This window comes from Lygodium microphyllum, chromosome 17 (genome assembly GCF_053477565.2).
Source record: "Lygodium microphyllum isolate KBCC chromosome 17, Lygodium_microphyllum_v1.1.10, whole genome shotgun sequence".
Lineage (NCBI taxonomy): Eukaryota > Viridiplantae > Streptophyta > Polypodiopsida > Schizaeales > Lygodiaceae > Lygodium > Lygodium microphyllum.
In genome coordinates this window covers 117,399,225-117,412,675 of record NC_141151.1, presented here as the reverse complement: position 1 = coordinate 117,412,675, position 13,451 = coordinate 117,399,225, and the positions used below count along the sequence as shown (strand labels likewise).

General features: G+C 45.6%; 1 protein-coding gene across 5 annotated transcripts in view; it reads left to right on the top strand.

The window, feature by feature from the left end:
* Window positions 1–13,451, top strand: part of LOC148022281 (folate-sensitive fragile site protein) — a 70,577-nt gene that overhangs the window by 48,561 nt on the left and 8,565 nt on the right. For 2 of the 5 annotated variants that reach the window (XR_015694475.1, XM_087697911.1), the window contains exons 1-2: window positions 2,611–3,461; window positions 4,230–4,297. Coding sequence is in view for 4 of the 5 variants with exons in the window: in XM_087697911.1 (XP_087554037.1) it covers window positions 3,268–3,461; window positions 4,230–4,297 (262 nt within the window). In the remaining variant the exon portion in view is untranslated. Of the gene's footprint in view, window positions 1–2,610; window positions 3,462–4,229; window positions 4,298–13,451 lie in introns of those variants that run through there. The other 3 variants (XM_087697910.1, XM_087697907.1, XM_087697908.1) reach the window with 3 other exon arrangements.

The following is a 13,451-nucleotide window of genomic DNA, read 5'->3' as shown; positions in this document are numbered from 1 at the left end:
AAGTCACGTCTTGTCCTTTGGCCCGTCAGTCATGCACGTTGCAGGTTGCGCCTGTTAGCAGTCGCAGGTTGTGCACGTCGGTCTATAGTTGCAGGTTACACCCGTTAATTATACAGGTTGCGCAGGTTGGCCCGTCAATCACGTGTTGCTTGTTGCCGTCCAGTCGCCTATCGACCCTTGCAAAGTTATTGACTAGCAGTCTTGTCCAGTCACGTCTAGTCCTTTGCCTGGGCTGGTTGTCAGCTGCACACTCGACCTAGAGCACCTCAGCGCCCATCAGCTGCTCACTCGACCTGGACTTCGTCGCATGCAGTTCCTGTGCATTGGTCAGTTACACCTGGTGTGCGTTAGTTAGTAGTCCCATCGATTGCCTGCCCCACGTTTGCCTTTGACCTCGGGAAGCATGCACTTTGTGTTGTGATACCAGTTTGAAGGGAAGGGAGCGCGCAATGGAGTGCAAGATCAAGGCGTGCTGAAGAGTAGAGCTAAGACTTAGAGAGAGTGAACGCAGAGATAGGTGTACCGTTTGTGATGGTACACAAAAAATAAAGGAATGTATTTATATGTTAGGGAACATTCAGGTTGTGTTCACATCCATAAGTCTATTTACAAGGAGACGAAGGGACTTTACACCCAACACTTTGAGAGAACCTTGCTAGAATATTCGGTGGTTTCCCATGTTTTTTCTGAGCTTGCCTTCTCCTCCACTTTTCCTGCCTGGGCAGAATGAACTTCTTCATTCACTTTTTGACTTGGGATTCCTTGGTCTTCCTCTGCTTCTTTTTGGTTGCATGGTCCGTGTCTGTGACATGTCTTGTAACAAGGGGATACTCCACTCTTGATCATATCCTTACACTCCTAGCCATCATTAAGGAGAGCTTGGCATAGGGAAGGTGGGTATATTGTTACTTTATGGATTTCTGTAAGCCCTTTGATACAATACCATGTTCTAGGCTCATGCAAAGACTATAGGAGCTAGAGGTCCCATGGAGATAAGATGGGGGCTAATAGCATTGTTTGAGTCTATTATAGGATGAGTGCGGGAGGGTTGTTAGATTAGATCACCAGTACCATTGGCGTGAAACAAGGATGTCCACTCTCACCTACCCTATTTGGTTTTTTTATTGATGAGATATCGGATTACATTGATAGACTTGGAGGGGAGGAGCTGGCTTGGTGGGGCATTGATACCCATATCATTGTATGGAAATGACGCAGTCCTCATCTCCAGCACATTGGAGGGATTGAAGTGCCACTTAGATGCACTACAAGCCTTTTGTCAAGATAGAGATCTCACAGTGAACCTTGGGAAACCAAGGTTATGGTGTTTGATACTTCCACCCAATGGATTCAGCGATTGATACCCTATCTCACATATGGGGAGGAGATAGTGGAGGTGGTCCAGATATAAGTTTACTTGGGGATTACATTTTCTGGGTTGAGATTCACTTTGAGGAGGGTAGTAGAGGATAGATTGACATTAGGCTATGTGGCTCTAGGATCGATGGAGAGCCAGTGTGCATGTATACAGTTTCAGGAGCCTTAGACGAAGCTCTAGCTCTTTGACACTTTGGTCACACCAACACTTTTGTATAAGGCCCCTATATGGGGATCAAGCCTCTACCACACGAGGAGAGTCACACAAGATCAGCCACTACTCAAGGGGGAGGATATATATAAGGGGTGGGAGCAGATGAAGAGACCCCTAGTACTGATGATTTCGCCGATGATTGGGAGTAAGCCCTCTGTACTACATGAGATTATCAGAGTAGAGATAGGAGCACCACGCATAGTGGTAGAGGCCCTCTCTCAGATAGTGACTTTCCTGCATAGGCTTTGAACCTTGCTGAGACAAAGGCATTACAAGGGGATATTGAGTGTTGGTATGCTCAGACAAAGGCGTGGTTATGACTACTTTCTTGCATAGGCTTTGGACCTTGTTGAGAGAGAGACTCCCGACTCGCACTAGAGTTGTCTAGACAGCTAGCATTACAAGGGGATGTTGAGTGTTGGTATGCTCAGACAGAGGCATGGTTACGACTACATGAATTTCAAATGGATCACCTCCCACCACTATAGTATAGCTTGGATTGCCCTCCCTTGGAGCTCAACCGAAAGGAGCTGAACCACATCATCAAGATGGACATCATTCATACCCACAGAGCCAGGACATGGATGACACCTATTGAGGATCTGGGGATGAAGGTGGCTTTCTACCAAAAGCATCTTCTGCATATATCCCCTGATGGCTTTGTTATCCACCCGAGACACATGGATGCACACTTGTCTCATGGGATACGATGCACCATTGGACAGCTCCGTACATCCTCACAGCAACTACGGATTGAGATAGGTAGATATGACGCGGATCCCCCCCACTTGTCTCATGGGATACGATGCACCATTGGACAGCTCCGCACATCCTCACAGCAGCTACGGATTGAGATAGGTAGATATGATGCGGATCCCCCCCACCCCCCCACCCCCCCACCCCCCCCCCCCCCCCCGGCCCCAGAGGATATGATTTGCTAGCTCTGTCAGATTCAGCCAGAGACAGAGGAGCACTACTTATGCAGATGTTTTAGTATGCTATGAGATCAGAGGGTGCTTCCATTGCTTGTTTAGATAGGGGTTTGGGCCAGTATGTAGGGTGATGGATTTCCTAGTTCAGAGATGTCTTGGCCTTTTCTTACTGGAGCTTGCTGGCATAGAGAGCACCTCTTATGGACCCAGGAGAAGAGACAGGGAGCCGCACACCAGCATACACTCACAGAGTTCTATATAGCATTGACTACTCCCTCCACTACAGAGCCCTCATTGGACTGACTGGGGGCCCCTCCGCAGGGGATCACCCCAGATGCAGCCATAGAGAGATGCAGAGCTTGTTGTCCACGCCCAGCCAGTCCATGCCCCGCAAAGAGCCATCATTTGTAGATATAGAGGATACTACATCGTCATCAGGGGACCATACCCTGCTGCTTCAGCTTCTCTATGTTAGGTAGACCCATGAGAGAGATCTTGGGATGAGAGTGCCTCCCGAGTAGTTCCACATTATATCTAGCTTAGACATCTTTTTATACTCATCAGCTATGCATTGTTTGTTGTTTATTTTCCATTTCGTTAGTCATAGTGTAGGATGACAGCTATTTTGGGACTTGGAAAAATTCCTTGACTTTTCAGATGTAACACTTTGGTCTCATAGGTTGATTTGGCCTTTTGTAGATGTCAATATAACTTTCTTCTCTCTTTCTCTCTCTCTCTCTCCCCATGTTCGTGGTTCTCTTCCATTGGGCACTCTCACAGATGAGGCATCAGTTCAGATTGGCTAGGCTGTGGGCAGGTTGCAAGCTGAAAATGCAAACACTGATGGGCAACAGCTGGTTGTGGGGCAGCAGTCAACTGATGGTAGCAGCTGTGATGAACTCCACTTATGATGATGTCCTCCAAGCGGGCAGCAGCAGGTGGGAGCGTGATAATGATTAGGGATAAGGGATGCACTAAACAATTGACTTTATTTTTATAGGATTTTGGTGCATTTGTACTAGTGTTGAAAAATAAAATTGTTTAGTTCTGGTATTTCAGTATGAAATGCCTTTTGGGGCTGTTCTAAGGAGATTGAACTAGGGATTAAAGAATTGTAGTCAAGTAATAGTGCAAATCCTAATATTTGGAGGAAAGCTGGTGTTTATGTTGGTTACAAGACTCGCCCACACACAAGATAGGGGATGTGTCTTGAATATCTAGTGTTTAGTAGGATAGTGCACACTTAAGTCTGGGCTATTGAGTTATTGGCAGCAGCGAACCTCAGTAGCATATGGAAATTGCATGGGAACAAGGCAACTAGTTAAACCTGCCCTTGTTGGCAAACATTAGGAAAAGACTACATGCATGCTTATCCATCAAATTTGCTGAAATTTGGGCACCTTGCTATGAAGTGTGTAGTGTTCCCTTAGTTGGTCAAGGGGCTGAAAAGAACCACTGGAGGTCCCACACACAAACCTTAAATGTTTGTCTGGGAGGATGCTTGTGCAAGTATATATTGTAGTGTAGTGCTCACATTGAGATTCTACTGGGGTGATTCTGCTGCGATTCAAAGGTTGTTGGTGGCAGGCTTTGATTGATTGCATGTTCTCTCTGTACCAATTTGATTTAGTTGAAAGATGGTCTAGCACTTGTTATAACTCTTTGCAAATGTAGTATATTCTGACTACAGCTGCATGACCTTCCAGGCATTATGCAGCACATTTGATGGGGCTCAATGCACATGATCGACACAAGAAATTTATGCAAGATTATGGTGGGTATTGTATTTCTGCAAACTTGTTGATATGTTTTGATGTGATTTAGATTTCAGTGGTTACCCAGATTATCCCCTTTTTCTGTCATCAAAGATCCATTTGCATGACTTCTGGTTGTTTTTGTATAATTGGTTCATTTGGCAGCATTTCATGTGTATAGGGCACTTATGTTGTCCATATACATCAGACTATGTGTGAATCTGACACCTTCAGAATTGTCATCCAACACTATAGAGATGTTTGTTGTGGCTGTGGATCAAATGATTAGTCAATATGATACCTTCAGAGCTGTAAGTCTAACAGTAATTAGATACTTCTTATAATTGTGTATGAATGTGCTATGTGAAGGAGCATATATTTCTGTATGAAGTTCAAATGCAAGAGTGGTTATTTTAGGATTTTTATGGTGTGAATTTGATGTGTTCACCAAAGTGCCTTTTCTATGCTTGTGCATTGATTTACTCACCAAAGTGCTTCATGGGCCTTAGGATACAGACAAGATATTAGTCTTTTATGTATTTTGAATGCATCGTTCGTATACTGGATGAAGTTTTTGACATGTCAACTAATCTCATTCAAGAGAGTCAAACGACTCTTAAGATGCTCTTAGTTACATCAAGATTGCACATCAGGTTTGGTCTAATGAACTCATCAAACAAAAGATGAAGTCTCTCCATGCTAATGTGGCAAGTATTGCCAAATTGATAAGGAATTTTCCCATGCTTTACCCGTGAGTTTAGGATTTTGTCTAAATGAGGCCAATGTGAAGTTATGCTAGGGTTTGCATTGAGGAAACACAGCATGCATGACCCAGACTAAAACACAAAGACTTAGACAAAGACATGCAAAAACTCAAACTCTAAAAACAAAATGCAAAATGCAAAAAGTCAAAACTCAAGCACAGAAACACACATAGAGAGAAGAAACTTTGAAGTGAATGAATGCTACAAATGAATGTAAGAGTGTACAGAATGCCCAAGGGTAGAGCAATGCAATGTCGTAGAGTTCGGATCCCAAGTGTTGTGATCACCAATCGGAGTGTGGAGTGCGGTAAACACCAAACACTGATCACTTGAGTGTTAGGCAATTGAGGCGATTGCAGAGGATGATGCTTGATGATGAGGGCAGCAGCAGAAGGCTGCAAATGCAGCAATAGAAGGGTCACCTGGAGGAGGAAGAAGGTTACAAGGGTGGATAAGGGTAGCTAGGTGTAAATGAACTAGAGGACAGGGGAGTAGGGGGAAATCCTAACCTTTACTTCTCCAGAGGCTATATAAAACGCCTAAAGGTCACTCTCACTGTTGAGGAGAGTGTACTAGTTGTACTTGTGAACAACTCACTAAGCAAGATCTTCTTCTTGTACTTGAGCTCTTTCTCTCCCTCTTGTGCACACTCTCATACTTCCACTCTGATATTTCAACATGGTATCAGAGCTAACTTTGATCCAACAAGCTTCCTTCAGCTATATCCTAACCTAAGTGCACATGAAGATCTTTTGCCTTCTCATTTACCTTCTTCTCCACCATAGCCAGCTTGACCTCCTGACCTTGGAGGTGTTGGTGTGTGCAAGGGAGGCAATATTAGCTCCTGATTTCTTGTGGAGACTTCATTCCCAGCTCAGGGCGCTCCAACACGGTGCATCAAATGCAGACATTGGGCGACGAGGAGGGCAGCATTGCCGAGTTCTCAAATGAGGGTGCAGTCTGGGCAGCGTGACGCTTCAGGGCGTGGCGCAATCAGCAGGCGATGCAATGTGGGCAGCTACCATGGGGCTTTCTTAGCCCCCTTAGTGGGCCATCTCCGTCTAAGAGGGTTTGAACTAATTCCTCTCCTTCTGTCTGCTGTGACCAAAACCCTAATTGTGGGGCTAGAAAGCTTCATGTCAGAGTGCAGCGATGCGAAAGCGTAGGACAAAGATTGAGAGAGAGTGAACAGAGAGAGAGAGAGAGAGAGAGAGAGAGAGAGAGAGAGAGAGAGGAGACAGTGTAAACGCAGAAAATCTGCGGTGTAGTATGCTTTATAAGAGTGCAAAAATACACAAGGGGGCAGAGGAAATATCTGTGTATGTCTCTGACTTGATGACTTGGATCTCCATCAGCTTGAGCACAGTTTGTCTCAGCCAACAGATCTCAAGATCAGAATCTGAATTCACTGAATAATGTACCAACAATGTGCTGGAGGACTGCTATATAAAGCATAAATAAAAGGCATAAAATAAACAGGACGGCAATAAAATAATGTCAAAAAAGCTGTCCGACTGCACTGCAGGCTGCCACGTGGCACGTGCGCAGTTTGCTGACGTGGCATTGTACTCTGTTTGCTGCTGATGTGGCTCTATAACCTGTCTGCTGTACCAAACCCTAACTGTGCAGAAACCTAACACAGCCTGTCCAGGGGATGACTCAAATGCTAACACCCCCTCTCAGATCCTGGACGAGGCATCAGACTGAGGGATCTGGAATGCTGCCGAAGAAGAGCTTGGGGAAGCACCTTCGTAAACAAATCTGCAAGATTATCCTCCGTCTTGCAATACTCCATATCAATGGTCCCATCCAGAAGCTTCTCCTGAATGAAGTGATACTGGATCTCAATGTGCTTCATCCGGGCATGGAATACTAGATTTCGTACCAAGGCAATGCAACTCTCATTGTTGCACCACAGAAGAGTACGACGAGTCTGGGGGCAGGCAAGCTCCTCCAACAATCTCTGAAGCCACACAACCTCACATGTGGTGGAAGGTGCAGCCCGATACTCTGCCTCAGTAGAAGAAAGGGTTACCGTGGGCTGCTTCTTGCTACTCCAAGAGATAACACCTGTACCCAAGATAAAACAGTAGCCTGTAGTAGACCATGGGTGGTCCACATCGCCAGTTCAATCCGAGTGATTGCAACCTGCAAGAACCAGATCTGAAGCATCTGTGCTTGCGGGATAAGAAATCCCTCAGTCAGAGGTCCCTCTCAAATACCGAAGAATCCTCAAGGAAGCCCGCCAATGCATCTGTTTGGGTTCCATCTTGAACCTTGCCAAAAGACCCACAGCAAAACAAAGATCAACACGAGTGTTGAGAAGCCAAATCAAGGATGCAATCAATTGATGGTAGCGTGAAGCATCCATCACAGGAGAATCTGAGTGTGAAGTGGCCTTCCAATTTGGATCCATAGGAGTAGTAATGGGCTGACAAGTCTCCATCTTAAAAGTCACCAAGAGCTCTTGAATGTACCTCTATTGAGAGATGAAAATCCCCCTCTGAGACTAATAAATCTCGTGACCCAAGAAGAAATGAAGAAGCCCCAAATCCGTCATCTCGAATACGTGATATAAAGCTATCTTGGTCTCTCGGACCTTCTATGCATGATCCCTGTCAAAATCAAATCATCAACATATAACACGAACAACACACAACCAACCTCAGAAGTGTGCACATAAAGCTGCGGATCGGCCTTGGAGCGCCGATATCCCAACTTCGACTGAAGAAACGAGTCAATCTTCTTGTTCCATGCACGCAGAGCCTGCTTGAGGCCATGCAAGGCCTTCTTCAACCTGTAAACTTTCCCATCCGAGGATCCAAAGCCAGGAGGCTGCTCAACATAGATCTCCTCCTGCAAGTCACCATTCAGAAATGCCGACTTCACATCCAACTGATAAACATGCCATCTTCTATGGCCAGCTAAGGCAAAACCTTTAGCAACAAGGCGAGCCTTGTGCTTGTCCAAAGAACCATTACTAAGGTACTTGGTCTTGAAGATCTACTTGACACCAATCACCTTCTTGTGAGAGGGACGAGGCATAAGAGACCAAGTGCCATTCCTCTCAATAGCCTCCAATTCGGCTTCCATGGCCTTTCGCCAATGATCAGACTGCAAAGCCTCCTTCACTGAGGTGGGCTCTCGATCCTACATAACACGGGTCAGTAAACAATAGTTGGAGCAAACAAGCTCCGAAGAATGTGCCTGGTTTCTCCGTGACCTCTGCGGTGCATCCTGTGGTTCCCACTCCTCAAGGATCCCCTCGATCCCTCAATCTCGGAGGAGGACGAACCTCTCCCCGTTGCTCTCCATATGCGGAAGGCTCCGGAACATTCACCGGCGGAAGCTCCTCGGGGGTGGCCAGTGGAAGAGAAGACTCTGAATCCGAAGAAGAATTTCCATCAAGAGGCTTTAGTCCCAAAGAAACTGTCTCGGTAGCCCAACTCTCCTCTGGATCTCCAAGGACGGAGTGCTCCTTACCCCCCTCTGTGGCCGGTACTTCCACGAACCGCACATCTCGGCTCGTGTAGACATCCCGCTTAAGGGAATCAAACAAACGATAACCTTGGGATTGGGAGCTATAGTTAATAAAAACCTGTCGTCGGGAAGATGTCTCGAACTTATCACGTTGCGTCTTCGGAATGTGCACATAAGTGTCACACCCAAAGATCTTGACATAAGAGACATTAGACTTAGTCCTGAAGTAAGCCTCAAAAGGTGTCATCTTGTCAACGGCCGAAGTGGGAGATCGATTAAGGATGTGAACTGCGGTAGCCATTGCCTCGGCCCACAGAAATTGAGGTGTCTATCGGTGCTTCATCATTGTGCGTGCCATCTCGATCACACTTCGGTTCTTCCGCTTCAAAATGCCATTCTCTTGGGGAGTGTTGGTGTTAGCAAACTCCTGGTGAATGCCCCTATCTGCAGAAAAATGAGCAAACTCATTAGACATAAATTCACCTCTCGTCTGAACGCAAGGTCTTCAGTCGCCGGCCAGAACGGTTCTCCTCAAAGAGAAGCCAATCCTTGAAATCAGAGAATGCCTCCGACTTCAAAGTCAAAAAATAGGCCTAAGTCATCCGGCTGTAGTCATCTATGATCAACATGAAGTACAAGCTCCCCTTTAGGGACTCGGTTCTCACCGGGCTACAAAGATCCGTAGATACAAGCTCCATGGGTGAAGTAGACCTCCTAGAAGCTTTATTGGGAATCGCATCCCGATGTAGTTCCCCACGAATGCAGGAGACACATGGCTGATGGCTCACCACTATGTCCGACAAGCCTCGAACAAACGATCCTCGCAACGCCTTCTGAAGGTACTCGTAGTTCAGGTGGCCAAGTCGAGCATACCATAGCTCGGACTGTGTCTGAGAAGTAAGAAAAAGAGAAGTAAGAGCTGAAGAAAACTTCAATTTGTAGACTCCATTCTCGTCATATCCTACAAAGAGAACCTTCCTTAATCCACGATCAAGGACTTGAACAATATCACTGCCAAATTCCACCAAAAGGCCAAGAGCACAAATCTTATGAACTGAAAGTAAATGATACCCCAATCTGGGCACATGCAACACGTCAGAGGGGTAGATACTACCATGTCCATCTGGAATAAGCTGCATCTCACTCCGTGCAGCAATAGTCACAGAAGAGCTGTCTTCAATGAGAATCTGCCCACTGGAAGGTCGCAAATGGGCAACACCAACGGAAGGAGTCATGTGCTGTGAGGTACCACTGTCCACAATCCACTCTCCAGCCTGGGGAGCTGTCATCACAGCATCAGAAGTTGTCGGTGTAGAGTCCTCAATGACTGCTAAGTGTAGAAAAACAGCTAATGAGGGTGCATCCACCGCTCCAGAGTTCTTCATGTCCTTCTTCTTGGTATCCTTCTTGTCTTTGTCGGGGCAATCCTTCTTCTAGTGACCGGTCTTTTCACAAATATGGCAAGTTGATTCCTTCTCCTTGTCCTTCTTGGATTTGTTGTCCTCCTTTTTCTTCGTTTGGTCCTTCCGCTTCTTCTGAGAGGCTTGACCAACCAATGCCTTCGATTTGGAAGCATTCTGTCCCTTCAATTGTTCTCCTGGTCCAAGACCATAGGAACCAACTCTTCTCACCGAAGTATCGACTCCTGCCTTGAAGCAATAAGAGCGAAATAAAAAGTACTGAATCGTGGCGGCAACTGGGATAGTAAAGTGATCGCCATGTCTTTGGAGGAAATAGGCTTTCCCGCATTTTGAACCTGCATCTGAAGCTGTCGAAGCTTCTTGATGTGTTTCCGAAGCGAAGAAGACTTATTCACAGACAAAGTTCGCATCTGCACCTCCAAAGAAGCCCTCTTCATCAGGGTCATCCGGTTGTACATCTGGTCGAGCTCCAGCCATATCTCACGAGCCACCGTCAAGTGCTCGATGTGAGCTATCACGGCTGTGGTGCAAGACAAAAACAGAAAAGATCGAACCGTGGCATTCAGTTTGTCCCAATGAGATTGGGCCTTGCATTGGTCAACTCCGCACGAGCATTGGAAGAGAGTTTGGACTCCTCCCTCACCGAGGGCCTGTTAAACTCCTCCATCACCAGTTCCGCCAAATCATAAGACTCTAAAATAGCCAACATCATCACTCGCCAGATGCGGTGATTATCACCATCAAGCTTTTGATCCATTGCAAGAGTCGGTAGGATAGGCACCTTCCTGTCCATGATCGCCTGGAACTCCAAATCAGTCTCTGTAGACATGTTAACTTGCAATACCTGCACAAACGCAAAAGCAACCCCCTTTGACTGTGAGAACGCAGCCTTCTAGGACTGATTCCTCCGCTGCCCAAACCTTCTTCACCCGTCGGAGGCGATGAAAATGTAAAATCTGCAATGGAAGGCCTCAAACACAGCCTTCCTCCCCTTCGAACAGCAATAACCTGCAGCAAATTCACTGATTAGACTCCTTTCCCACACGCCCACGCTCACTTCAGCCTGGATCCGATGTGCAGCCCTCCCGCTCGCCCTCAAATCCTGGAAACGCAGCCTTGTGTTGCGCTGAAATCTCCTCTTCAGATAGGTTCAGCCCTCAATCAGTCCATCTTTACTGCTCTGATACCATGTCAGAGTGAAGCGATTCGGAAGCGTAGGACAAAGACTGAGAGAGAGTGAATACCGAGAGAAGAGAGAGAGAGAGAGAAAAGGAGACAATGTAAATGCAGAAAATCTGCGGTGTAGTATGCTGTATAAGAGTGCAGAAATACACAAGCGGGCAGAGGAAATATCTTTGTATGTCTTCGACTTGATGACCTCGATCTCCGTCAGCCCGAGCACAGTCTGTCTCAGCCAACAGATCTCAAGATCAGAATCTGAAATCACTGAATAATGTACCAACAATGTGTTGGAGGACTGCTATATAAAGCAGAAATAAAATGCATAAAATAAATAGGTCGGCTGCATTAAATGCACCCGATTGCAATAAAATAATGCCAAAAAAACTGTCCGACTGAACTGCAGGCTGCCATGTGGGACCTGCACAATCTGCTGACGTGGCTGGCTGCTGACGTGGCACTGTACTCTATCTGCTGCTGACGTGGCTTTGTAATCTGTCTGCTGTACCAAACCCTAACTGTGCAGAAACCCTAACACAGCCTGTCTAGGGGATGACTCAAATACTAACACTTCAAGCTTCCTATTTTCACTTTTTTTTCAATCTGGGAATTATTAATAGTGATTCTAATTACTGAAGCATATGCTATGAAGTGTGTTCCTGATCTGTGAGCAGCTCCAACACTCGGGGGATATCTTAAGCTCACTGAGAAGCTGACTCTCAATATTGGTCCTCAGTCAAGTATTTCCTAAGCTTGACAAGGTAAAAACCTAAACATCTCAAGTGGTCTTAATCTTGAGATGAGTGCTTTTTAGCACTGAAAAGGCATTTAGTTACATTAGTTGCTACTGCTTTATGATGAAAAATGAACATGAATACAATTGAAATCTCCTTGGACTCTTCACCAAGGGTCGAAGTTATTGATCGACCGTGCGCAACCAAGTATTCATTCACTAAACCACAAGGTGGGGAGGAGCCAGAGCTCCAATCAAAATTCATCTCATTGAAGCCCACGAAGACAACAAAACCTAAATCAAGTGTTGTCCGAAGGAAAGGACCGCAAAATCTTACCTTGAGGTGCTACATTTGTATGATTTCCAATATTTTTCATCCTTACAATTTTAAAGTTGGTTATCATTTGTAAGGCTATCATTTCTGTCAATTGGTTCGCACTTGGCCATTTGTAAAGGACTAGACACTGCGATTGCTTAGGGCAATTAGTAAGACCTTCCTATTATGGCCATGGCTTATGCAGATGTAAGGCCTCAAATCCCTAAGTTTAATGGAAAAGATTTCCATACGTGGCAAGTCCTAGTGAAATATAAAATGGAATAGGGCTACTGGCCCTTCATAAAAGGGACCAAGGTTATTGATCCATCAAATCCACTTGATGTAGAAGATGATGAAAGAGCTAAAGCCATCATCATACTTCATTTGGACGAGTCTCTAATTCATCATATTGACTAACTCTCCACTGCCAAGGAGAAATAGGATTAGCTTGAAAAGCTCTATGGTGCTACAGGGAAGATGCTACAGGCAAGAACTCCAAGATTTTTCTAAAGATCGAATTTTTTAGCTTGGAGTATAAACGAGGAAAAGACCTAGGTAAGTTTATTTCACATATGAAGGGACTTATGGCATAGCTAGCCTCCGTTCAAGCACCAATTCATGATGAAGATGCCATTGCCATCCTTCTGAAGGTTGTAAAGGTCTTCCAACCCTTGTTACTACCCTTACCAATATCCCTAATCCAACTTTGGCAAGGACCATCCAATCCTGCTTAGATGAGGAGAAGAGGAGTCAAGGATCTACTTGAACAACCCATGAGTAACTCCTGGTGCATACTGTCTCCGCCAAATGCTCCTTTTGCAATAAGAAGGGACATCTTGTTAGTAATTGTTGGAAAAAATACCCCAACAAAATGAAGTGTAACAAGTGTAAGAAGACATGTCATATTACCAGTAAATGCCCTACCACTCCTGAAGTGCCCAAAGAATTGGAGGCCAACTTTGTCTCCAAAACATCTGAAGATAGACAGTTCTGAGTCCTCTACTTATAAGCACTCTTCTAGCCTGATTTATAAAGGCATCCCATTTTATTTGGGGGAGGGGGGAGGGGTCTTAAGCATGCCTTATAGTCCATTGCCACTCTGACATTGAGGGGGGGTGTTGAAAGATAGGCATGTGAACCCTATGTATTCAAGGGTAGATAAGGGTAGCTAGGTGTAAATGAACTGGAGGACAGGGGAGCAGGGAGAAACCCTAACCCTAACTTCTCCAGAGGCTATATAAACTCCCTAAAGGTCACTCTCACAGTCGAGGAGAGTGTACT